At 43.0% G+C, this 24812-nt stretch overlaps 1 protein-coding gene across 1 annotated transcript in view; it reads right to left on the bottom strand.

The window, feature by feature from the left end:
- Positions 1-682: 682 nt before the first annotated feature.
- LOC134338127 (exostosin-1-like) overlaps positions 683-24812 on the bottom strand; it is a 354420-nt gene continuing 330290 nt past the window's right edge. The window contains exons 9-11 of the mRNA XM_063033681.1: positions 21931-22091; positions 17024-17195; positions 683-1669 (exon numbers count right to left, since the gene is read on the bottom strand). Of these exons, the coding sequence (XP_062889751.1) occupies positions 1484-1669; positions 17024-17195; positions 21931-22091 (519 nt within the window). The 3' untranslated portion in view covers positions 683-1483. The remainder of the gene's footprint in view (positions 1670-17023; positions 17196-21930; positions 22092-24812) is intronic.

A 24812-nucleotide genomic window follows, 5' to 3' on the forward strand; every position in this document is an offset into this window, starting at 1 on the left:
TCTGCTACTGGAGGGGGAGACTGTCTTTTGATCGCTGGTGAGATCACTCTGCTACAGAGAGGGGAGACTGCCTTTTGATCGCTGGTGAGATCACTCTGCTACTGGAGAAGGGAGACTGCCTTTTGATTGCTGGTGGGATTTCTCTGTTGCCAGAGACGGAAGCATGTGTGGCCTGCTGCTGTACCCAGAGATTGCTACTCAGGTTTTTTGCATTTTGGATATGGATATAGATTTGGACATGACCTGTAGACATTTTTTATGCCTTATAGTTTTTTAAATATTCTGTTTTTCACCTCATTCTTCTCATTTTCTTTTGTGTGTAGGGGAGGGGGATTTAGGGGTTGATGTTCCTGCCCCTGCTTTTGTTCATTTTTTTGTGAGGGGAGGGGTTGAATATCGTGCTGCTGTTCTTTTCTTTCTCCCTCTACATTACAGTGTCACCCTCTACTTGGTTTTGTGGCTATCTGGAGAAGAAGAATTTCAGAGTTGTATAAGTTGATAATAAATGAACTTCTTGTACCTTTGAAATAATTGTTTTTTTTTTACTGTAGTGGTAAAGGGATTAAGGCAGGAATGGGCTTAAATGGATAGCTCTGTTGAAGGGCTGGAATTGACATATTGGGGTTAATGCCATCTGATGTCAGTGCCATTGTGATTTGAAAGGAGATTGAAAAGCCTGTGCTAAATTATGCAATGCAATGTGACGCAACTGGACAAAATGTAATTTAATACAACATAATCCCGTGGGCAGAACATGCATTTTTCATTTTGAACTGTATTATTTTCTTTAGCCATGAATAATCTTACACAAAACCCAAGTCAATGAATCTTCATGTAAACTGTCGTGTGCCAAACTAACCATGGCATCATCAACAGCCCCCAGCCAATAACATTGGACCAGAACCAAGACTCCTGTAAGTGGGAGTAATGTGCAGTGCCTGGCACGACTTGCAGTAGGTTAACAATGAAACATAATAAAATTGTACAAGTTGCCGGTTGTCCACCCAGTTCCCTCACTTACCCTGGAGAAGCCATCCAATGCCTGATTGCACTGCTGAGCATTTACTGGAACAAGCTTTCAAACAGCAAACAAACACTCATTCATGGAAAGTAGTTTATATTGTAAGTAACCGAAAAGAACTGGTTAACATTCTGTTGGAACTAGCTTAAGCACAGTTTACCAGCTGCACTCAACCAGCTCTGACGGGATCTGGGTCACTTCTCCGAACCTTCTTCCAAAACTGTCACAATTAAGAGAGAGAGATTACATTTCTGTTTAATGAATTCACATGGATTGTGTTGTAGTAAATAACAGTGATTCTTAAAAAATAAAGTCAGTTGGCCCATTCACGGGCTGTGCAGACGAATGTCTTAAAGGTTTCGGAAGAGTACAGAGCCTTGATCTGTTCTTTCGTGTTTTACGCTCTTTGGCTCCATGGTGTTTTTTGGCCAGACCTGCAGCAAGAGTTCCAAATCTTGGCCCTCATGGTCTCTCGATGTCGTGGTACTTCTTTCGGAGGATGGAGACTTGATCCTTGAACAGGACAGGGTCAAGACGGAGCTGCGACTGTACGAGGGGCATGTAGCCAAACCAGCTGGCAAATCTGTTAATGCAGTTCTGTCTTTGTGTGAAATGGTCTGGATTGGCCCAGAGGGTACTCTTCGAACCCTGTATGATTGGAGGGGAAAGAAAAGTACACGGGTCAGAATTAGAAGTGTGAGCACAAATCGCTGTACCTAGAAACTGGATCTACTCCCTTTCTGATCTGCGGTTTATTGTACTATTCAATACATATGTGAAAATGCCCAAAGGTGTTCAGAAACAGTCTTGTTGCTTCACACCCAAATAATGTGTTGCAACAGGACCTGTTGTTCTCTGAATAGGGGTTGCAAGAAAATTCATAACTACTAAGTCCTTGCCATATAGCACTACAGAAGGCCTTAAAGCAGGGGTCCCCAACCCTTTTTCGCTCTGCGGACCGGTTTCATATTGACAATATTCTTGCGGACCAGCCGACCGGGGGGTGGGGGGGGGGTGGTAGGGTTGCCAATGAACAAGAGTAGCAGTCAAATACGTTGGGTTTACCCCCGAGAAAGACTACAATGGCCATGAAGACTTGCATGGGCACCAGTGCGCATGCGTGCTGTTAATCACGAACGCAATATAGGTGATAAGTGGCTAATACACTCAATTTCGTTTCTAAAAGGGTTTATCTAACGAATTTAATATTAAACACACAGCGCCTATTTTCCTCGCATGAATATAGCAATAAGTCAATTATCAGGGGAGCTTGAAGTAAGTGTTGAACGAACTTCCAGTAGAAGTGGTAGAGGCAGGTTCGGTATTATCATTTAAAGAAAAATTGGATAGGTATATGGACAGGAAAGGAATGGAGGGTTATGGGCTGAGTGCAGGTCAGTGGGACTAGGTGAGAGTAGCGTTCGGCATGGACTAGAAGGGCCGAGATGGCCTGTTTCCGTGCTGTAATTGTTATATGGTTATATAGGTCACTTATAAGTCAATAGCATCATAACATCTTAAGTAACATTTGGATATTAAACACACAGCACATATTTTCCCCGTATGAACATATAAAATCGTTGCAACACACCAATATCGCTGAACCAGTGGGAGCCCTGGGCTTGTTTTCCTGTAACAAGACGGTCCTATCGAGGGGTGATGGGAGACAGCGATACTCGAAGGGGGTTCCTTATGTCCAGTCTGTTGCGCAATTTGGTTTTCGTTGCATTCATTGCAGAGATATGTTAGAAATGGAAGCAACATTTTCAGTGCTTTCGTGGTTATCTCAGGATATTTAGCCTTGACTTTGATCCAGAATGCCGGCAGAGATGTTATGTCAAACATACTTTTCAGCCCGCCGTCATTCGCAAGCTCGAGGAGTTGATCTCCTTCCCGCGCTGACATGGATGACGCGTGCGTAATGACCTCACATGTGTAATGGCTCAACAGTGGCCGTGACAGGGAATGAGGAAAGGTGCAGTTGACTCCTATTGCCAAATCATATCGTTTCCTCGCGGCCCGGTAGCGCATGCTTTGCGGCCCGGCACCGCTCCGTGGCCCGGTGGTTGGGGACCGCTGCCTTAAAGGAACTTGTTCTTGCAGACAGAACTTAAGGTTGCTACAAAGGCAAGGACAAACATGGGGGAGAAGGGATATGTGATCGTTTATGTGGGTGGCAGGGTGGAAATACATCTCTACCAAAGGATGTGGAAGGTGCACCTTCACTCTGCTAGCCTGCAGGTCACCCCTGAGCAAAGGGCAGCATCTGCTTAACCCTGAACCAGGGTCACCTGAAGCCATGGGAGCAGCTGGTGCATAATCACAAGTCCTGGTTATGCAACCACTGATGCCAGGTAGACAATCTCTGAAGAGTATTGACAATAGCTGGGGTCACCAGTCTTGTAAAGACACTGCCCAGAAGAAGGCAATGGCAAACCACTTCTGTTAAAAATTTGCCAAGAATAATAATGGTATGGATAGACCATGATCACCCACGTCATACAAGGTGCCACATAAGACCACTGAACAAGATGGTATTACAGGAAAGGTACTAGAATAGACAGAAGGTTGAACAGATTGAGTCGGTGGTGAGGAAGGCAAATACAAAGTTAGCATTCATTTTGAGAGGACGAGAGTATAAGAGCAAGGAGGTAATGCTGAGACTTTATAAGACGTTGGTCAGTCCACACTTGGAGTATTGTGAGCAGTTTTGGGCCCTTTATCTAAGAAGAGATGTGCTGGCATTGGAGAGGGTCCAGAGGAGGTTCACAAGAATGCTCTGGGAAGGAAAAGGTTAATGTATGAGAAGTGCTTGAAAGCTCTTGGCCTGTACTCGCAGGAGTTTAGAATAAGGTACGGGGGGAGAGAGATGTCATTGTTCAAATGTTGAAAGGCTTAGACATAGTTGATGTGGCGAGGATATTTCATATAGTCTAGAATTAGAGCGTACAGCCTCAGAATACTAGGATGTCCCATTAGGACAGAGAGGAGGAGAAATTTCTTTAACCATAGAATAGAGTAGAATTTTATTGTCATTGTCCAAGACAACGAGATTGCACTGCTACTTCAGTATGTACAAAACTGATATTTACAATGCATGAGGTATGGCTTAATTTTAAAAAATCCCGTACTAATGTGCAACAAGTGACTTTGATAGTCCATAACAGTCAGAGGCCATTGGCAAGCCAGGGTGTAGCATTATTCACTGCACAACAGCCCTCAGGAAGAAGCTGTTTTTCAGTCTTGCCCTCTTGGCTAAGATGTTTCCGCATCTCCTACCAGATGGCAGGAGACTGAAGAGACCGTGTCCGGGATGGGATGGGTATTTAATGATGTTACGAATGTGCAGTAGGCATTGAGAGTTGTAGGTTGTCTCCAGATCAGCAGCTGAGTCCCGATGATGTGCTGGGCCATCCTAATCATCCATTGGAGCGCTTTGTGATCTGTCTTGCTGCAGCTATAGTCTCACACTGTCACTCCGTGTGTCAGTATGCTCTCTATCAGTAAAAGTTGTACGGCAATTTTGGGGGCAGATTAGCTCTCCTTAAACACCTCAGCTGGTATAGTTACTGTAGTGCCTTCTCTATTATCAAAGTTGTGTTGACAGACCAAAAGAGGTCCTCGGTGATGTTCATCCCCAAAAACGTGAAGCTGTAGACCCTTTCCACTACCTCACCGTTTATGAATAGTGGGGCTTGTTTGGGACCTCTTGCCTTCCTGAATTATCATTTTGTTTGTCTTCTTAATGTAGAGTGACAGAGGGTGGTGGGCCTGTGGAATTCATTGCCACAGATGACTGTGGAGGCCAAGTCATTAAGTATATTTCAAGCAGTGTTTGGAAGGCTCTTGATTAGTAAGGGTTTCAAAGATCACAGGGAGAAGGCAGGAGAATGGGGTTGAGAGGGGTAGTAAATCGGCGATGAAGCATAGTTGATGGGCTGAATGGCCTAATTCTGCTCCTGTGTCTTGTGGTTTTATCTCCCAACAGAATAAAGCAATGCACAGGCTGCTATAGAACTAACTGCAGGGGGAGAAATGCCAAAACAAATAATGCAACCAATAATTTTAAGATGGACAGTATTTAACTAAAATTCTATGATCCAGGGCAGTTACATCGCAGTAGCCCATTTATCCTGTTGTGTAGGCTCTGTTGTGCAGACAATGCTACAGGCACAGCTTTTTGGAATTCATTTACTTCAGCCATTACTAGAATTGTGGCCCCTAAATAATTCAGCAAGAGTGAATCAATAATTTATCAACAACAAGGGGCGGTGGTATGATTCCAAAACCTTCTGTCCACAGTGGGCACATCATTGATTGCTCGTTGTCAGAGTTAGTTCAACCCATGAGTGATGGTGTCTAAATCTCATGGGGCTGCCTAACCAATCGAACTGAAAATCAATCCACCTCCAGCTGGCCAGGGAGTAGAATGAATGATCAGGTAGCGTCTTGAAAACTGATTCTATTCACTTGGTCTCAACAAACAGCGGAAGCTGTGGATGAAATGTTAAACTTTTCAAGCGGCAATAATGTTCACTCTTTCGTACTCCAAGAGAATGCAAGAGCCAGCTTGTTTATGAGTGTATCCTTTACCCAACCTCTTGCCTTGATTTCCTCTCTTCATCATAGCTCTCTGGTAAGGCATGACGTATTTTAGCTGACTGGGCAGATGGGACCTTTGCTCTTTCTCTCATTTGAAAGATGACACTGACAGAGCTATTCCCTTTGACACGTAGACTTTAATTACATGGTAAAGTCTCTGGGGGGGACAAATCCATGACCTTCTGATTCTTAAGGTGGAAGGGTTATCTACTAAGTCAGAATTGACACCTACATTGATTGAAAGGAAGAAGGACCCTGTTGGGAAGGGTGATTTCAATACAGAGACAATACTTCTAACTTTTGGACAGAAAAGAGACCGCAGATACTGGACTCTGGGGCAACAAATAATCTTCAGGAGAAATCCAACAGACTGAGCAGCCATTGTACCTCGACTTCAAGACCCACATTTCTCTCTGGCTCGCCTGCTCTTGTACCTCTTTCTGCTTCTCAGTGTCATTTTCTGTAGGTTCCTGTGACGTGCCCTGATGCATTCGGTTGAGTCTATGCAGCAAGAGCTTATGCAGGATTTATCCTAAAATATTGAGAATTTATTCACACCCCTCCCCGCCCCACTGCTTGACTTGTTGAGCTCTTCCAGCAGATTGGTCCTTGCTTTTTGATTATTTGTTTTTGACAGTTCAGCTTATTAACAGCTGAAACACAAATAATGGCCCTACCTTCTGGTCTGTAGCCAGTAAACGAGGCAGGCCACGTGCAAAGGGATTCCAAGTTTATTCGAGCAATCTCTGACCTCTGCTACGGGAGGCACAAGGGCAAACTACATCAGCTCCATCAATACGGGAAGCTTGGAGTGTTAGTCAATTAATTCTCCAAGTAGATGGGGTATAAGGTTAATTCCAGACAAGGCTATTTATTATCTATCTTCAGGGTGCTGGCCTTCTTGGTAATATACATGCTTATTCTCCGCTACTTCAAGCTGCAGGACAAGCCCACTCCTTCATATCTGTGTCTGTTCTGTCTGCGCTTGTTCATCGGGCTCAGCCTGCACTGTTTTGCCATCAGCAGCCTCCCCTTCAGCCATTTCAGTCCCAAGTTCAGGCAGCCTCTGCCTAATGCATGTCTTGTTACTTAATTCTCCATGAAACTTTGATTTGATATTAATACCAGAAGAATTGTGAGCAACAGTTGGCAAAATGGCCCCAAAGCTCAGCTATCCAATAGAGTCATAGAATACTACAGCACAGAAACAGGCCCTTCGGCCCATCTAGTCCATGCTAAACCACTTACGCTGCCTATTCTCAGTAACCTGCACTGGGTCCATAGCTTTCCATACCCCTACCATTCCTGCACCTATCCAAACGTCTCTTAAACATGAAATCAAGCTCGAATGCACCACTTGTGCTGGCAGCTCATTCCACACTCTCATGACTCTCTGAGCGAAGAAGTTCCCCTTCATGTTCCCCTTAAACTTTTCACCTTTCACCCTTAACCCATGACTGCTAGTTGTAGTCCCTTCCAACCTCAGTGAAAAAAGCTTGCCCACATTTACTCTATTGACACCATTGGATTGCATGCAACAGCTGCCTAGACCCAAGCTCTGGGATTCTTCCACAAATTTCTACTTTTAAGATCCACTAACCAGGTACCATTAAGAAGGTACAGGAGCCTCCGGACTCACACCACCAGGTTCAGGAACAGCTATTACTCCTCAACCATCAGGCACTTGAACACAACTTCACTTACCCCATCACTGAACTATTCCCAGAACATATGAAGTCATCTTCAAGGACATCTCATGTTCTCCATATTTATTGCTTATTTACTTATTAATATTATTATTAATATTTTCTTTTTGTATTTGCACAGCTTGTTGTCTTTTACAGATTGGGAGTTTGTCCTGCTGGGAGCAGTCTTTCATTGATTCTATTCTGTTTCCTGCAATTACTGTGAATGCCCGCAAGAAAATCAATCTCAGAGTGTTATATGGAGACATACATGTCCATTAATTATAAATTTACTTTGACCTTTAAAGTCTCTTGTTATGGAAACAGCAATGAAGAATGTTTCTACATCTGAGTGGCCAAGGACAGACAGATGGAGGTAAGGCAGATTGCTCTCTTAAACACCAGCAGGCGTAACGGGCAATAAGTTAAAATCTTTGACCGTGCTTTGACAACCTCTCTTAATATTTCCCTGCATGCCTGTGTTTCAAGCTTCTCAGATAATGTTCTTGTGGAAAGTTTTCACGAAGTTTACTAGTGTGATGTACATTTTAGTTGCCGCTGCCTCTGTGGCAGCACATCACAGCACAATTCCATTCCACTCTCCCCCGACATCCACACGTGCACACACACAAGGCTTCCATTTCTATATTCCACGTTTCATCATGTGATCTTCCTCCAGCCCTGTCTCTGAGTTCGTGCTATTAGCTGCCTGCCAAGTCTATCCACCTGATGTGCATTTGTTTTTTCTTAGAACACTGCCTTGAAGGTAAAATACTGAATTCCAGGAAAGCCTGCTAGTCCCAGCCATGGCTACCTTGCGGATAACAAAGCTTCAGAAAGTGACACTAAGGAGCAGACAAGGAGACAAGGGCAGCAGGCCTGCAAGCCGGGAGACCGATAGCGTGTCTGGAAGTTGTACGCCTGATGTCTGCTAATCTGGGCCAGACTGTAGACTAGACGCCCGGAGGGCGCCTGTCCTGGGGTTAGAGGTGTGTGCGTGTGTGAATGTGTGGGTGAGTGGGAAAGAGGAAAAGGGCTTGTTTTTGCTGGGTTTTTTTGTTGCTGTTGTTGTTGCTTGTGTTGTTCTGCTGAACATTATGGGCGTGCTACGTTGGTGCCGGAATGTGTGGCGAGACTTGCAGGCTGCCCCCCACCCCCCAGCACATCCTTTTTGTGTTGCTGTTAGTGCAAACAATGCATTTCACTGTATGTTTCAATGTACACGTGATAAATAAATGAATCTGAACAACACACACATAATGCCGGAACAGTCTCAGCCTGAAGGGTCTCGCCTGTACTTTTTTCCACAGATGCCGCCTGGCCCGCTGAGTTGCTCCAGCATTTTGTGTGTGTTGCCTGGATTTCCAGCATCTGCAGACCTTCTCTTGCTCGTAAATGAATTTGAATCTGAGACCTTAAGGAGTGTCTTAATGGAAGAGAAAGAGGGAATGGAGCAGGTGGACGTTACGAGAAGAGAATTCTAATGCTGAGGGCCCAGGTGTTCAATATTGGAGGTGCAGTTTGGGGGTATGTAGAAATCCTGAACTGGGGAGAGCAGGTTTTCAAATCTTGTATCATTGGTGATGGCTAGTGTGGTAGGAAAGTTAATCCTGTGGAGTGATGAGAGTTGTAAATGGGAAGAATTGCCAGACCAGAAGCTGGTGTTTGTCAGTAGCCAAGTATGCAATGGAGGATTAATGTTAAAATTGTACAAGGCATTGGTAAGGCCAAATTTAGAAACATAGAAACATAGAAAATAGGTGCAGGAGTAGGCCATTCGGCCCTTCGAGCCTGCACCATTTATTATGATCATGGCTGATCATCCAACTCAGAACCCAGCCTTCCCTCCATACCCCCTGACCCCTGTAGCCACAAGGGCCATATCTAACTCCCTCTTAAACATAGCCAATGAACTGGTCTCAACAGTTTGCTGTGGCAGAGAATTCCACAGATTCACCACCCTCTGTGTGAAGAAGTTTTTCCTAATCTCGGTCCTAAAAGGCTTCCCCTCTATCCTCAAACTGTGACCCCTCGTTCTGGACCTCCCCAACATCGGGAACAATCTTCCCGCATCTAGCCTGTCCAATCCCTTTAGGATCTTATACGTTTCAATCAGATCCCCCCTCAATCTTCTAAATTCCAACGAGTACAAGCCCAGTTCATCCAGTCTTTCTTCATATGAAAGACCTGCCATCCCAGGAATCAATCTGGTGAACCTTCTTTGTACTCCCTCTATGGCAAAGATGTCTTTCCTCAGATTAGGGGACCAAAACTGCACACAATACTCCAATTTGGAGTATTGTGTACAGTTCTGGTCACCGAATTATAGGAAAGATGTCAACAAAATAGAGAGAGTACAGAGGAAATTTACTAGAATGTTACCTGGGTTTCAGCACCTGAGTTACAGAGAAAGGTTGAACAAGTTGTGTCTTTATTCTTTGGAGCGTAGAAGGTTGAGGGGGGACGTGATAGAGGTATTTAAAATTATGAGGGGGATAGATAGAGTTGAGGTGGATAGGCTTTTTCCATTGAGAGTAGGGGAGATTCAAACAAGAGGACATGAGTTGAGAGGGGGCAAAAGTTTAGGGGTAACCCGAGGGGGAAATTCTTTACTCAGAGTGGTGGTTGTGTAGAACAAGCTTCCAGTAGAAGTGGTAGAGGCAGGTTCGATATTGTCATTTAAAGAAAAGTTGGATAGGTATATGGACAGGAAAGGAATGGAGGGTTATGGGCTGAATGCAGGTCGGAGGGACTAGGTGAGAGTAAGCATTCGGCACAGACTAGAAGGGCCGAGATGGCCTGTTTCTGTGCTGTAATTGTTATATGGTTATATGGTTAAGACTCGTTGTGAGTTACGAAATGGTTGACAGTTTTTAATAACTTCTTGGAATGTGAAGCTGTGGACTGACCTGGAGAACTCTGGAACTATCAAGTCTTGTGGTAACAGAACTGAAAGTTGATTGAGAGCTACAAATCAGTAAGAAGCCTAGAGATGGGTCGGTAGTCAGCAGCTTTTTCTGCTGTGTGTATCAAGATCCAGACTGCGTAGCTTACAGGGAAAGGGAAGACTATCTAAGGGGACTTTTTAAAATACCGTACAAGTTAGTTGGTGTCTGGCATTTGCTGCCAGAATAGGTGGTGGAATCAGTACCAATCATTCGTATCAGAGTAATTTAGACTGGCACTTGATTAGGCAAAGCCAAAGAGAGATACAGATCTAATGTGGGCAAAAGTAATGGGTGTAGATGAACAAAGAGCTTGGCATTCTCATGGTGGGGCAGGTGGCCCGTTTCTCTGCTGTACATCTCTAGAAATCTAATTCCCCACCACTTCCTTCATCCCAAGGGGAGTCTAACTTTAATCTGAGTTTGTTTTGTTTTAAATCAAAATGGCTCTTAAATTAAGAGATAGGCAAAATCAATAACTTGAAACGATACACATACAGGAGAACTGTGAACAGCAGTGTCAAAGGGACCACAAACATGAGAAAATCTGCAGAAGCCGGAAATCCAAGGCAATACTCTCAAAACGCTGGAGGAACTCAGCAGGCCAGGCAGCAACTATGGAAAGGAATAATCAGGTGACGTTTCGGGCCGAGACGCTTCATCAGGATGCTGCCTGGCCTGCTGAGTTCCTCTAGCATTTGGTGTGCGTGTTGCCAATGTTACAGGGGCATTATTTACAAAATTTTAATGACACATGACATACATAATTAAGTCAAACCTGACATAAATATTACAAACCGATCATTTTTCACTGGTAGCTGCTAATGTCAACAAAACATTTTTGGTCCAACTCGTGTATTGAGCATCACACCACATTAATCACCGGTGATTATTGATCACGGCAGCACAGACAGATGGTGAGCTTATCACTGGAATATTGCTACGATGCTATCATTATTCAGCAGCAGAATCAGAGTACCAACACTGATTGCTGGAATCTATTTCTAATGATGTATTCCTTGTAATGATATCTGTCTGACATCCTGTCTAGTCATTTGGCCCAAGCACAGCATCATTCCCCATCCAATTTCAGTGTCACTGAGTTTGAGTTTCACATTGGCAATCGAGTGACTACATAATGACTACACCCAAGGGTACTTTTTAATAGACAATTTTTAAGTCTCCTTACTATTATGAAGGAAGGAGTGCCTGGCTTGAAATTTATAAGGATAAGGGTCTACTTAGATCTGGGGTTACAGCGTATTGTAAGGAACTTAGAGAGTAGAAAAGAAACATTTTCCTGTGGGTGAGAGTGCAGGACTAAGGTTGTTCACATTAATAAGGGGCAGGTTGTTATTGCTGTTCCTTCCACCTTGCCATTCCTCCTGCCTCATCAAACAATGGGTCCATGATCTCTGAAGCCACCTCCAGAACACGTTGTCATATTGAGGAGAATTGTTGGCTGCTGGTTTCAGAGAAACAGGGAAAACCTACAGCACAATACAGGCCCTTCAGCCCACAATGCTGTTCCGAACATGTACTTATTTCAGAAATTACCCAGGATTACCCACAGCCCTCTATTTTTCTAAGCTCCGTGTACCTACCCATGTACCTATCTGGCAGTCATTTAAAAGACCCTATTGTATCCGCCTCCACCACTATCATTGGCAGCCCATTCCAGGCACTCACCACTCTCTGTGTGTAAGAAAAAAACTTACCCCTGACATCTCTTCTGTACCTCCTTCCAAACACCTTAAATCTGCTATCTCATGTTAGCCATTTCAGCCCTGGGAAAAAGCCTCTGACTATCCTTCCTGTAGTGAGGTGACCAGAACTGAGCATAGTACTCTAAGTGGGGTCTGACCAGGGTCCTATATAGCTGTAACATTACCTCTCAGCTCTTAAACTCAATTCCATGGTTTATGAAAGCCAATGCACCGTATGCCTTCTTAACCACACAGTCAACTCGTGCAGCAGTTTTCAGTGTCCTATGGACTCGGACCCCAAGATCCTTCTGATCCTCCACACTGCCAGGAGTCTTACCATTAATACCATATTCTGCCATCATATTTGACCTACCAAAATGAACCACCTCACACTCATCTGGGTTGAACTCTATATGCCACTTCTCAGCCCAGTTTTGCATCCTACCGATAGCCTGCTGTAACCTCTGACAGCCCTCCACACTATCCACAACACCCCCAAGCTTTGTGTCATCAGCAAATTTACTAACCACTCCCTCCACTTCCTCATCCAGGTCATTTATAAAAATCACGAAGAGAAGAGGTCCCAGAACAGATCCTTGAGGCACACCACTGGTCACTGACCTCCATGCAGAATGTGACCCATCTACAACCACTCTTTGCCTCCTGTGGGCAAGCCAATTCTGGATACACAAAGCAAGGTCCCCTTGGATCCCATGCCTCCTTACTTTCTCAATAAGCCTTGCATGGGGTACCTTATCAAATGCCTTGGTGAAATCCATATACCCTACATCTACTGCTCTACCTTCATCAATGTGTTTAGTCACATCCTCAAAAAATTCAATCAGGCTCTTAAGGCCTTTGACAAAGCCATGCAGACTATTCCTAATCATATTATGCCTCTCCAAATGTTCATAAATCCTGCCTCTCAGGTTCTTCATCAAATTACCAACCACTGAAGTAAGACTCAGTGGTCTATAATTTCCTGGGCTATCTCTACTCGCTTTCTTGAATAAGGTAACAACATCTGCAAACCTCCAATCCTCCAGAACCTCTCCCATGCCCATTGATGATGCAAAGATCATTGCCAAAGGCTCAGCAATCTTCTCCCTCGCCTCCCACAGTAGCATGGGGTATATCTTATCCGGTCCCGGTGACATATCCAACTTGATGCTTTCCAAAAGCTCCAGCACATCCTCTTTCTTAATGTCTATATGCTCAAGCTTTTCAGTCCGCTGTAAGTCAGCCCTACAATCGCCAAGGTCCTTTTCCATAGTGAACACTGAGGCAAAGTATTTAGAAAGTACCTCCACTATCTCCTCCAGCTCCATACACACTTTTCCACTGTCACACTTGATTGGTCCTATTCTCTCATGGTTTATCCTCTTGCTCTTCACATGCTTGTAAGAAAGCCTTGGGGTTTCCTTGATCCTGCTCGCCAAGGCCTTTTTAAGGCCCATTTTGGCTCTCCTAATTTCATTCTTAAGTTCCTTCCTGCTAGCCTTATAATCTTCTAGATCTCTATCATTACCTAGTTTTTTGAACCTTTCATAAGCTTTTCTTTTTTTCTTGACTAGATTTTCAACAGCCTTTGTTCCTGTATCCTATCATCCTTTCTCTGTCTCATTGGAATGTACCTATGCAGAACGCCACACAAATATCCCCTGAACATTTGCCACATTTCTGCCATACACTTCCCTGAGAACATCTGTTCCCAATTTATGCTTCCAAGCTCCTGCCTGACAGCTTCTTATTTCCCCTTACTCCAATTAAACGCTTTCCTAATTTGTCTGTTCCCATCCCTCTCCAATGCTATCGTAAAGGAGACAGAATTATGATCACTGTCTCCAAAATGCTTTCTCACTGAGAGACCTGACACCTGACAAGGTTCATTTCCCAATACCAGATCAAGTACAGCCTCTCCTTTGTAGGCTTATCTGCATATTGTGTCAGGAAATCTTCCTGAACACACCTAACAAACTCCACCCCATCTAAACCCCTTGCTCTAGGGAGATGCCAATCAATATTTGGGAAATTAAATTCTTCCACCATGACAGCCCTATTGTTATTACACCTTTCCAGAATCTGTCTCCCTATCTGCTTCTCGATGTCCTTGTTACTATTGGGAGGTCTATGAAAAAAACCACTGGAGCTATTGACCCCTTCCTGTTCCTAAACTCCACCCTCAGAGACTCCGTAAACAGTCCCTCCATGACTCCCTCCTTTCATGCAGCTGTGACACTATCTCTGATCAACAGTGCCATGCCCCCACCTCTTTTGACTCCCTCCCTGTCCTTTCTAAAACATCTAAAGCCTGGCACTTGAAGTAACCATTCCTGCCCTTGAGCCATCCAAGTCTCTCTAATGGCCACAACATCACAGCTCCAAGTACTGATCCACACTCTAAGCTCATCCGCTTTGCTCATGATGCTTCTTGCATTAAAATAGGCATCTCAAACCATCAGTCTGAGTTCATTCCTTCTCTATCACCTGCCTATTCTCCCTCTCACACTGCCTACAAGCTTTCTCTATTTGTGAGCCAACTGCCCCTTCCTCCGTCTCTTCAGTTCGGTTCCCACCCCCCCAGCAATTCTAGTTTAAACTTTCCCCAATAACCTTAACAAACCTCCCTGCCAGGATATTGGTCTCCCTCCAATTCAAGTGCAACCTGTCCTTTATGTACAGGTCACGCCTACCCCAAAAGAGGTCCCCATGATCCAGAAATCTGAATCTCTGCCCCCTGCTCCAATCCCTCAGCCACGCATTTATCCTCCACCTCCACCCTATACTCGCTGTTGCGTGGCACAGGCAGTAATCCCGAGATTACTACCTTTGAGATCCTGCTTCTTAGCTTCTTTCCTAATTCCCTCTCGTCTGTTTTCAGGACCTCCTCCCTTCTCCTACCTGCGTCGTTGGTACCAATATATACCGCGACCTCTGGCTGTTCACCTTCCCACTTCAGGATATCGTGGACACGATCAGAAACTCATAATTTTAAGAAACTCCCTAATTTTTTTTAGAACTTCAATTCCCCTGTTTCTCAATGGCACTAGCTGCTTCTCTGGTATATTTAGAGCCTTCTGCGATGAAGGCAGATATAAAATATTTTTATATTACCTCCCATTTCCTTGTTCCCCATTGTAACTTGTTTAATGCCTCAGCCATTTCTTTGTTTTCCATAATAATTTGTCCTCCTTCTGTCTCTGAAGGGCCAACTCTCCTCAATATTCATGTAGACATTTTGAAAATCTCCTCAATATTTCTTGCTTATTTACCACTCTGGAATTTAATCTTTTCCCTCTTAGTTAATGTTTGGTGATGTGATGCCGGAGGCCCAAACTCTACTAAACCAACAATATATTATCTTTTATCGCAGTTAGAGATTAGCAGGCATGATCTTGTGGGTATCATGGAGTCACGGCTGAAAGACGATTACAGTTGGGAGCTTAATATCCCAGGATACAACCTAATAAATTGACAGTTTTGTTTGGTATAATTCCTCAATATATTCATGGTATTTCAATATCAGACCAACACGTAATTGCATTTGTCACATTATTGGCTAGAAGGGCAATTTTATTAAAATGGAAAGACGCCTCTGCTCCCACTTTGATACAATGGTTCTCTCAGGTGATGTTATGTCTTGGTTTGGAAAAAATTAGAAGTTGAACTTTTGATCCTAGATTTGACTTCGAGAAAAGGTGGGGGTTTTTTGCCCGTTATTATCATTTGATTTGAGTTAATAAAGATGGTCCTTTTCTGATGCTTGGGTAAATGGATTTGGTTGGCGGATTGATGTCTTTTTTATGCAAGCTTGTATGGCGCATAGCTCTGGGTTTGTGCTCCAAATGGTTTTTCCCTCTGTTTTTTGTTATTAGGGGTTTTTTTGTTTTAGTTAGTAGGGGTTCTTTTTTTCTTTCTTTCTTTTTTCTCAAAAAAAATATCTTTAACATTTTGTTTTTTTTAAATTATTTTTGATATATTGTTCAGTTTGGTTGATAGTTTAACTCTTATTCTACATATGGATATGTTGTCTTGATTATCTTCATGTATTTTTCTTTGTTGTTGATTTTCAATAATAATTAATAAAAAAAATTTAAAAATGAAAATGAATATCCCAGGATACACAGTCTTTTGAAAGGACAGATAGATAGCCAGAGGAGGAGGAATGGCTCTGCTGGTTAAAAAAAATTAAAATCAAATTTTTAGAAAGAGGTGACCAGGATTTAAAAATGTGCACATTCTGTACAGGCAGCGGCAGGAACTGAACCTGGGTCACTGGTATTGTAAAATCTTGTACTAACCTGGGCACCACCCACTTCATGACCTTCTCCCTTTTAAAATTATAATGGTTCCTTGCCTGAACCCTAACTCACTGTCTTCCCACCTATTTCTCTTTGAATGTCCCTGATGAAATCGTTTCCATCAGTTATCTGCATTCCAGACCACAGTTTTCTGCTTTAAAAATGTTATTGCATTTCCTGTATTTTTGTAATGAAACAATTAATTCTTTTTTATCCATCAATACTCTTTATAAACTGGTTCATTTCTATTAAAAACATGAAATCCAAAGCAACAGACACAAAATGCTGGAGGAACTCAGCAGGCCAGGCAGCACTTATGGAAAAGAGTAAGCAGTTGACGTTTCAGATCGAGACCCTTCTTCAGGACTGGAAAGGAAGGGGAAAAGTCAGAATAAGAAGGTGGGGGGGGGGAGGGGAGGAAGGACATTTCTATCAAATCTCCCCTGTATCTTCTCTACTCTGAGAAAAATCATTTCTGCAATACTTTCTTGTTCCAAGCACCTTTCCGGTGAACTTCTTCTGGACCCACTTCAAGGTTGAGACATCCCTTTTGGAGTACAGAATCCTCTAACAGATGATCGGCAATTTTGCCAGTTGAAACACGTTCTACTAATTAAAATCTCCCTCATGCCATTTTAAGCTCTGACGTAGTAACACCAAGGGAGTGACATACTTTATCCTCTAAAATACAGTTGTGCATTATGTGGCTGGTTTGCATCAGCAGGCTCTCAGTGCAGATGTATTATGTAAAATGACTACACACCTGCTGCATCAAGGTCTCTTTATACTGCTTCTTCTGTGTGACTTTGATTGAGGGAAGTTTAGTAACTGCTGAAACGAGGAAATTCATCAGTATGTCTTCACAGTTGGCCGTCTGGTCTATGAGCACGTGTAGACTCACAGGCAGGTAGTTTGTGAACAAGTAGTGATAATATCTGTGAAGGCATTAAAAAACACACTTAGGAAAAATAACAATCAACACTAACACTTTGTGTGTAGTTCCCCTGATTGCTGAAATTCCAGATTGTTTAATGTCCTTTCCTGTACACAAGTGTAAGGAGAATGAAATAATTATTACTCCGGACCAGATGCAGCATAAAAACACACAGTAAGATAAAGAATACAATAAAGGCATCCGTTAGTCTTGCGAGACCATGGATCTGCGCCTGGAAAGCCTTCACTCTCCAGGGCACAGGCCTGGGCAAGGTTGTATGGAAGACCAGCAGTTGCCCATGCTGCAAGTCTCCCCTCTCCACGACACCAATGTTGTCCAAGGGAAGGGCATTAGGACCCATACAGCTTGGCACCAGTGTCGTCGCAGAGAAATGTGTGATTAAATCGTTGCCCAGCTGGGGCTCGAACTCACGACCTTCAGGTCGCTAGTCCAATGCCTTAACCACTTGGCCACATGCCCACGAAGAACACAATAATAATAATTTTAAAAACATTCCATTCGATTTCCGAATGGTCATTGAACCCAGTACACTTTTTATTTATTACTACTTATTTAATTGAACCATTTAATATATTTACCGTAATTCATTTTTTCTGTAATTATGTATTGCATTGTACTGCTAACACATAGTCAGCAATTTCACAACATATGCCAGTGATATTAAACCTGATTCAGATTATGATTCAGTAAATATAAATACCTAAGATAGATTATACACATCGATTGATTGCATGTCCATAAGGTGACGCTAGGCTTTACATAAGCTGACTGATGGGGAATAACAAAGTAGTGGTGGAGTCAGTGGGTGGAGGTGTTGATCGGTGTTACTGCTTGGGGAAAGTAGCTGTTTTTGAATTAGGTGTTCCTGGCATGGACTCTGCCCTGATGGGTGTGGCACAAACAGTCCATGAGCATGGTGGGATCCTTAATGATGATACTGGCCCTTTTCCAACACCTTTCTCTATATTCGTCCTTGACGGCGGGTAGGCTGTTGCAGATGATGAATTGGGGAACCTGTTGTCGAGCCTTCCTGTCCACCGCAGTCCAATTATTGTGCATTTTTAAGTTACAAAAACACTGTTTTTGGTGCTTGATTTCCTGTCCTTGGTTTCCGAATTGCTTAATGAGATGATTACGGCCAGGCTGGTGGTAAGGACATGCCTCTTGCACAAGACCAAAAGTTTATAGGTTTAACTTGCACTCTGGATACGTGTTCTCAAGGTGCCCCTGGCTGCTCAGTAGAACTGAGTGATGAATGATGGTAATGCTTCTGATATTGGTAATGGGAGAGAGCCCGGCTTGTTCAGTCTCTCCTGATAGTCATAACCTAGTTTTAATCTTCAAAATCCCATTTAATCTTTCTTCACTGCCTTTATAATTCTCTTTGTAATATGAAGACCAGAGCTATGTATAGTACACCAGTTGTGGTCTCACTGAAATCCCATGTGTGTTTAATATAAATTTCCTGTCAATAACCTAAACTGCTGCTCACCCGCCTGCTTGAATTGATGGAAAATATTCTACGGCAATTTATTATGCAATTCAAATTAAAGTAGGTGCATTCTTCAGCATACATCTAGATCCAAGATAAATTGATGGAGACTAAACACTGAGCAACAGGGCTCTGCTCTGAACTTAATACAATACTGTGTAATAGTCTTAGGCACATATATATAGCGAGGGTGTCTCAGACTTTTGCATTGTTCTGTATATGATGTCTTTCTAGTTACCAAATAACATTTAATACTACTGAGCTAATACAAAGCTAAGTACTCTTACTTCTGTTTTCCAGCCAGCTTCCTATTGTAACCAATATACAGCACCGTGCAAAAGTCTAAGAATCCTAACTATATGTGAGCATAAAACTTCTGCACAGTACCACAGGAGCAATATTAGGCTATTTGGCCCATCGAACCTGCTTTCACTATTCTGCTATGGCTGACTTATTTTCCCTCTCTTAACTTTTAAAAATATTGTACTTTGCCTGTTATTCTTAAGGCACAGTTGTTAAACTGTGGGGCTCAATTCACAGAGGACAACAAGCACCTGGGCTTCTGCCCTCTGGGAGAACTTTTAACTTCTTAAAACAGGTTGTGAACTGGGACAAAGTACTCATTCAAACACTAACAGGCTGCAGCTAGAATTTCCCTGCACCGTGGGGTGTGGCTACCCACATGGATTATTAGGCATGAAGACTGTAACGAAGACTGTCCCATTAGGGCTGGTTCAGTCCCCGCAGCCTCTGAAAATCCACATTAGAGTCAAAATACTGCAGCGTCATAATGTAGTTCTTACTTTGTGGAGAGATCATCACATCAAGTCAGAAGGTGAGGGGGAAAATTGGTAGGTAAGGGAGAAGTAGACAGAGAAGAAGAGATGGGGAGGGTGAAACAAGTGGGATTGGAGTGAGCACAGTGAATAAAACTGAGCTCCAACTTTCAAAGGACGTGGCTGCCAGTAATTCCCTCTGGACACATCTTGTTCACCCCCCCACCCTCCCAACCTTCCCACAGCCAAGCCACTTTCAACTTGGGAATCATTACTACCAGTATTACAATTTGGCAGTTCGGGGATCAGCTCAGCCCGAGCTTCAAACCCACAATTCGTTCAATACAGTTGGAGGGTTTCCCTTTCCTGAGTGTTGTGTGCCTTACACCGAGAGGGGGAGGATTAGTGTGGCAGAGAAGCTTTAATTCCTGGTAAGTTTTGTTTTATCTGACAGCCTAAAGGCAGCAGAGCATAAAAACCTGTAGCACGTCACAGATGTGAGTACCCCATGCTGTGAGCCCAGTGCTTGTTGCCCTCTGTGAGTCAAGCCCCACAGTTTAACAACTGTGCCTTAAGAATAACAGGCAAAATACAATATTTTTGAATGTGGTTTGAAATACCAATTGTGTAAAGGAAGGCAGGAAAATTCCCTGCTTCTTTATTCCTTAACCAATCAATTCCACTGCTGTATTTAAGTTCTATTTTCTAACTCCGACATCCTCTGTAGGAAAGCTTTTATGTTCTTCCCATGTGCGCATGTGTTTCCTCCAGATGCTCTGGTTTCCTCCCACAGTCTAAAGACGTATCAGTTATTAGGTTGGCTGGTCACTGTAAATTGTCCTGTGATTAGGCTAGGGTTGCTGGGCAGTGTGACTCGATGGGCCAGAAGGGCCTATTCTGTGCTGTATCTCTAAGTAAATAAATAGATAGGAAATTTGAGGAGTAGACCACCACACAGAGGGTTACAGAGTGTGGTTATTCGGCCTCAAAAGATAACTCCTAGACCGGAAACACTGGTTAAAGTGGAAGGTGACAGAATCTGGGATTGTGGACAAGTTGCAGTTAGTGTCAGTCAGTTAGGACGGGCAGAAGCCTGAGAGGATGGGCTTCTTTCACCAGTGCAGGCAGTGCATTGGGTCACAAGAGGGAGGCAAGGGTGGAATGGTCTTGCTGCTGGAAGTGCCTGTGTGTAATTGTTGCTGCCATCTTGGGAACGTCTGTCAGTAAAGGCCCAGAGCTATTTAAGAAAGCTGGATAATGTACTGATGAGACAAAATTTGAGGAGTGGAGTTTTGTTCTGATGGATGAGCTAAGAAGTTCCAAGTGGTGTACCTTTGACTTCGTCTGAAGGAGGGATATACTAGAATCAACTGAATGTACCTACATCAGCACAGTAAACCTAGACTTGTCTAGGTTTAGTCAACCATAAAGATTCACACACAAACACAAATTTTTACCCATCAATTTCTTAGTCCCCTTGTTTGCCTTTCTTTTGATTATTGCATGGAACAACTGGCGTTGGCCTTGTTTTGTTCAATGTGGAGAGGTTCCACTCTGAGTTAGTCAGATGCAAGTTTAAGTCTCCCTCTGTCGACCTGAGCCCATCATCCAGGCAGGTACTGTCAGTGCAGTGTTGTGACCCCAGTTACAGTTGTTATGACAGGAGCAAACGTTCAAAGTAAAATTTCTTATCAGAGTACATACGTGTCACCACATACAACGCTGAGATTCGTATTCCTGTGGGCATACTTAGCAAATCTATAGAACAGTAACTGTAATCAGTTAGGATCAATGAACAACAGACCATGCAAATCCAAATATAAATAAATAGCAATAAATAATGAGTATGAAATAACAAGATAAAGAGCAGAAAATATGATGATGAAAATGGAATAAAAACTATTCTACTCAATTTGGGGAACATAGACCTGTTAGAGTAGGGGTTCCCAACCTTTTTATGCCATGGACCCCTATCATTACCCGAACAGTCCATGGATTCCAGGTTGGGAAAATGGATCTGTTAGAACAATGAAAGATGCCTCTTGGGTCCAGTTATCATTTATTAGGAGTTTTCCAATAGTCCAAAGAAAGGATAGTCTTAGTTCAGAGATAAAAAGCAAAATAAAATCAATTTCTTGGCATTGTAAATTGAATGGACAGCACAAAAATAACTTTAGTGTCATTCTGTTTCAGAGAGAGCCTTGAAAGAGGATCACCACAGCAGATGGAATGATGGATGAATGTACCAGGAGATGGTACAGATTGGATGGATTGATTGGCCTCTCTCTCTCTCTCTCTCTCTCTCTCTGGAATAACAATTCTATTATTATCTGAGACCCCTGGGGATGGGATACTGGAAGTGCTGACCAGATAACAGGTGAGAGGAGCCTAAGAGTTTCAGTATGTCTCAGATTCCACGAGCACTGCTCCTTCTGTGCTGTCTTTACCTGTGGTAAAATGCTGCTCCAGTTAAAACCATGGAGTACTCATTGGTCCACTTCGACGTGTATCCCCACAATCCCTTGCTGCTGTCCCAAAAATGACTGCGAGCTGGGTAACCCACGATCCTGTCTGGGAAGCTGCACCACACGATGAACGCAAAGTCAACCTAGGGAGCAAACACAGCATCTCGTCAAGTTGTGTCCTTGAAGTAAGTAACATGAACGCAAAGTCAACCTAGGGAGCAAACAGAAAAACATACCGTCATAAAGAAGAAAAAATAATATAGGTTTAGTCCCTGAGAGACATGACTGTAGATTGTCCTGGTCCAGCTTGTTCTTCCACTGAGTATATCTCACCAAATTTACCCTCACCAATCACGTATGTTCCAAAGTTCAAAACTCAAAGTTAGGTTATTATCAAAATACATACATGTCACCGTATGCAACCCTGAGATTAATTTTCTCATTTTCTTGCAGGCATACTCAATAAATCCGTAACAGAATAAATGAACAACTGCATCAATTTGGGATTTCAACCAATGTGCAAAAGACAACTAATACAAAAAGAAAGAAGTAATAATAATGATACATAAATAAATAAATAAATAAGCAATAAATATCGAGAACAAGAATTGAAGAGTCCTTGAAAGTGAGTTCATTGGTTGTGGGAACATTTCAATGATCGGGCAAGTGAAGTTGAATGAAGTTCTCCCCTTTGGTTCAAGAGCCTGATGGTTGAGGGTAGAAGCTGTTCCTGAACTTGGTGGTGTGAGTCCTGATGGCAGCAGCGAGAAGAGAGCATGACCTGGGTAGCGGGGGGTCCCTGATGAATGCTGATTTCTTGTGACAGTGCTCCATGTCGATGTATTTAATGGAGGGGAGGGCTTTACCTGTGATGGTACTTTTTGTCGGATTTTCCATTCAAGGACATTGGTGTTTTCATACCAGGTTGTGATGTAGCCAGTCGATATGCTCTCCACTACTCATCTATAGGAGTTTATCAAAGTGTGAGATGTCATGCTGATTCTCCGCAAACTCCTAAAGCAGTAGAGCAGCTGCCATGCTTTCTTCATAATTGCATTTGCACTTTAAGTAATAACATCAAAGCAGTTAGCCTCAGTTTCCTAGCCTGTTTTCCTTTTCGATAATTAAGATAGATGACTTGTCCATTGCTGTTTGTGGGAGCTTATGTGCTCAAACTGACCACCATGTTTCTTAAAATACAACAAGTGACGAAGTATTTAAAAGGCTGTGAAGTACAGTGGGCATCCTGATTGAAATATGCCATCGTTTTTTTCTAAACATTTGCTTTGCTGAGAAACAAGTCTCTGCCTGTAGCTTGCTTAAACTATCAACTGTTTGAAGAACAACTGAAGATTTGAATGACTTTGTCACCCAAGCGTGACAGGTGCTGGGTCATTCAAAGTGGAATTCTGCCGTGAATTGATTCAGTTCATTCATGCTAAAATCTGTGCTAAATGAAACAATGATATTTCAATCTGAGTGATTGCTCGGCAAAGACAAACTCCTGAACTAAAAGCCACAGAGAGTACTGTAGTGGATAATGCACTCTCTGAGGAATTAAACATATAAACATATTGAAGAAAACCAGTCATGTGCAATACCCTCCTGCACTTCCTGATAATTGCTCAGGCAATCTAAGCCAGCTGGATGTTGACCCAAGAAACTCTCTCTGAGACACTGCTCAATGTAATTCAATGAGTACAACACCAGGCAATACTGTAGTGATGGACCTGCTGCCTTTAAAACTAGACTTTAAGTGTACTCTCCACTGGATACAAAACATCTTAAGGCACTTTGTCAAGAGGAGAATGGGGAGCAGCAGAGGAGTGGCTAACAATTAGGCAGAACAGTTGCAGAAAGCTGTAAACTCAGCCAGCTCCATCATGGGCACAAGCCTCCCCAGCATCCAGGACATCTTCGAAACGCGATGTCTCAAAAAGGCTGCATCCATCATTAAGAACCCCCATCAGCCAAGACAAGCCCTTTTGTCATTGCTACCATCATGGAGGAGGTACAGGAGCCTGAAGACACACACTCAATTATTCAGGAACAGCTTCTTTCCCTCCACCATCAGATTTCTGAATGGACAATGAACACTACCTCACAATCTCCCCTCTCTTTTAACTCTACTTATTTAATTTTTCTTTCTTATATACACTTACTGTAATTCATAGCTTTTTTCATTATGCATTGCAATGTACCACTGCTGCAAAACGACAAATTTCACGACGTATGCCAGTGATAATAAACCTGATTCTGATCTCCTCTAATCATTTCCCCTCAGGACCCAATCATCCCTCTTTCTTCTAATCTCAATGAATATAGACACAACATGATCAATCTTTCTTCAGACATCAACCCTTCATCTATGAATATTCTTAGCCCTGTCTTTCTCAGCCATATTTTTCCTTAATTCTGGAGACAAAACTGTACACAGCACTCCAGGTGTACTCACTAGCATCTTCTAAAGTTGCATTGAAATACATTTCTTTATATTCCACACCTCATGCAATAAATGTCAGCATTTCAATTAACCTTAGTTACTTGCTCTACCCTTTTGCCAATCCTCTGTATTTCATGCAGAAGCACTCCTGATCCCTTTGTAAAGTAAAGGCATCTGTTAGTCTCGCGAGACCATGGATCTGCGCCTGGAAAGTCTTCACTCTCCAGGACACCAATGTTGTCCAAGGGAAGGGCATTAGGACCCATACAGCTTGGCACCAGTACCACAACATTATATGGACTCTGTTTGATTTGTTCCATTCAGGGGTGTAGGTGACTTTGGATAGAAGGTAGCACCTTTGATGTCCGGTAGCTGCAGTTTACCTGGTAGGGTGGACAGGCATTGCTGGCCCTGATCTATC

Source organism: Mobula hypostoma, chromosome 26 (assembly GCF_963921235.1).
Source record: "Mobula hypostoma chromosome 26, sMobHyp1.1, whole genome shotgun sequence".
Taxonomy (NCBI): Eukaryota; Metazoa; Chordata; class Chondrichthyes; order Myliobatiformes; family Myliobatidae; genus Mobula; species Mobula hypostoma.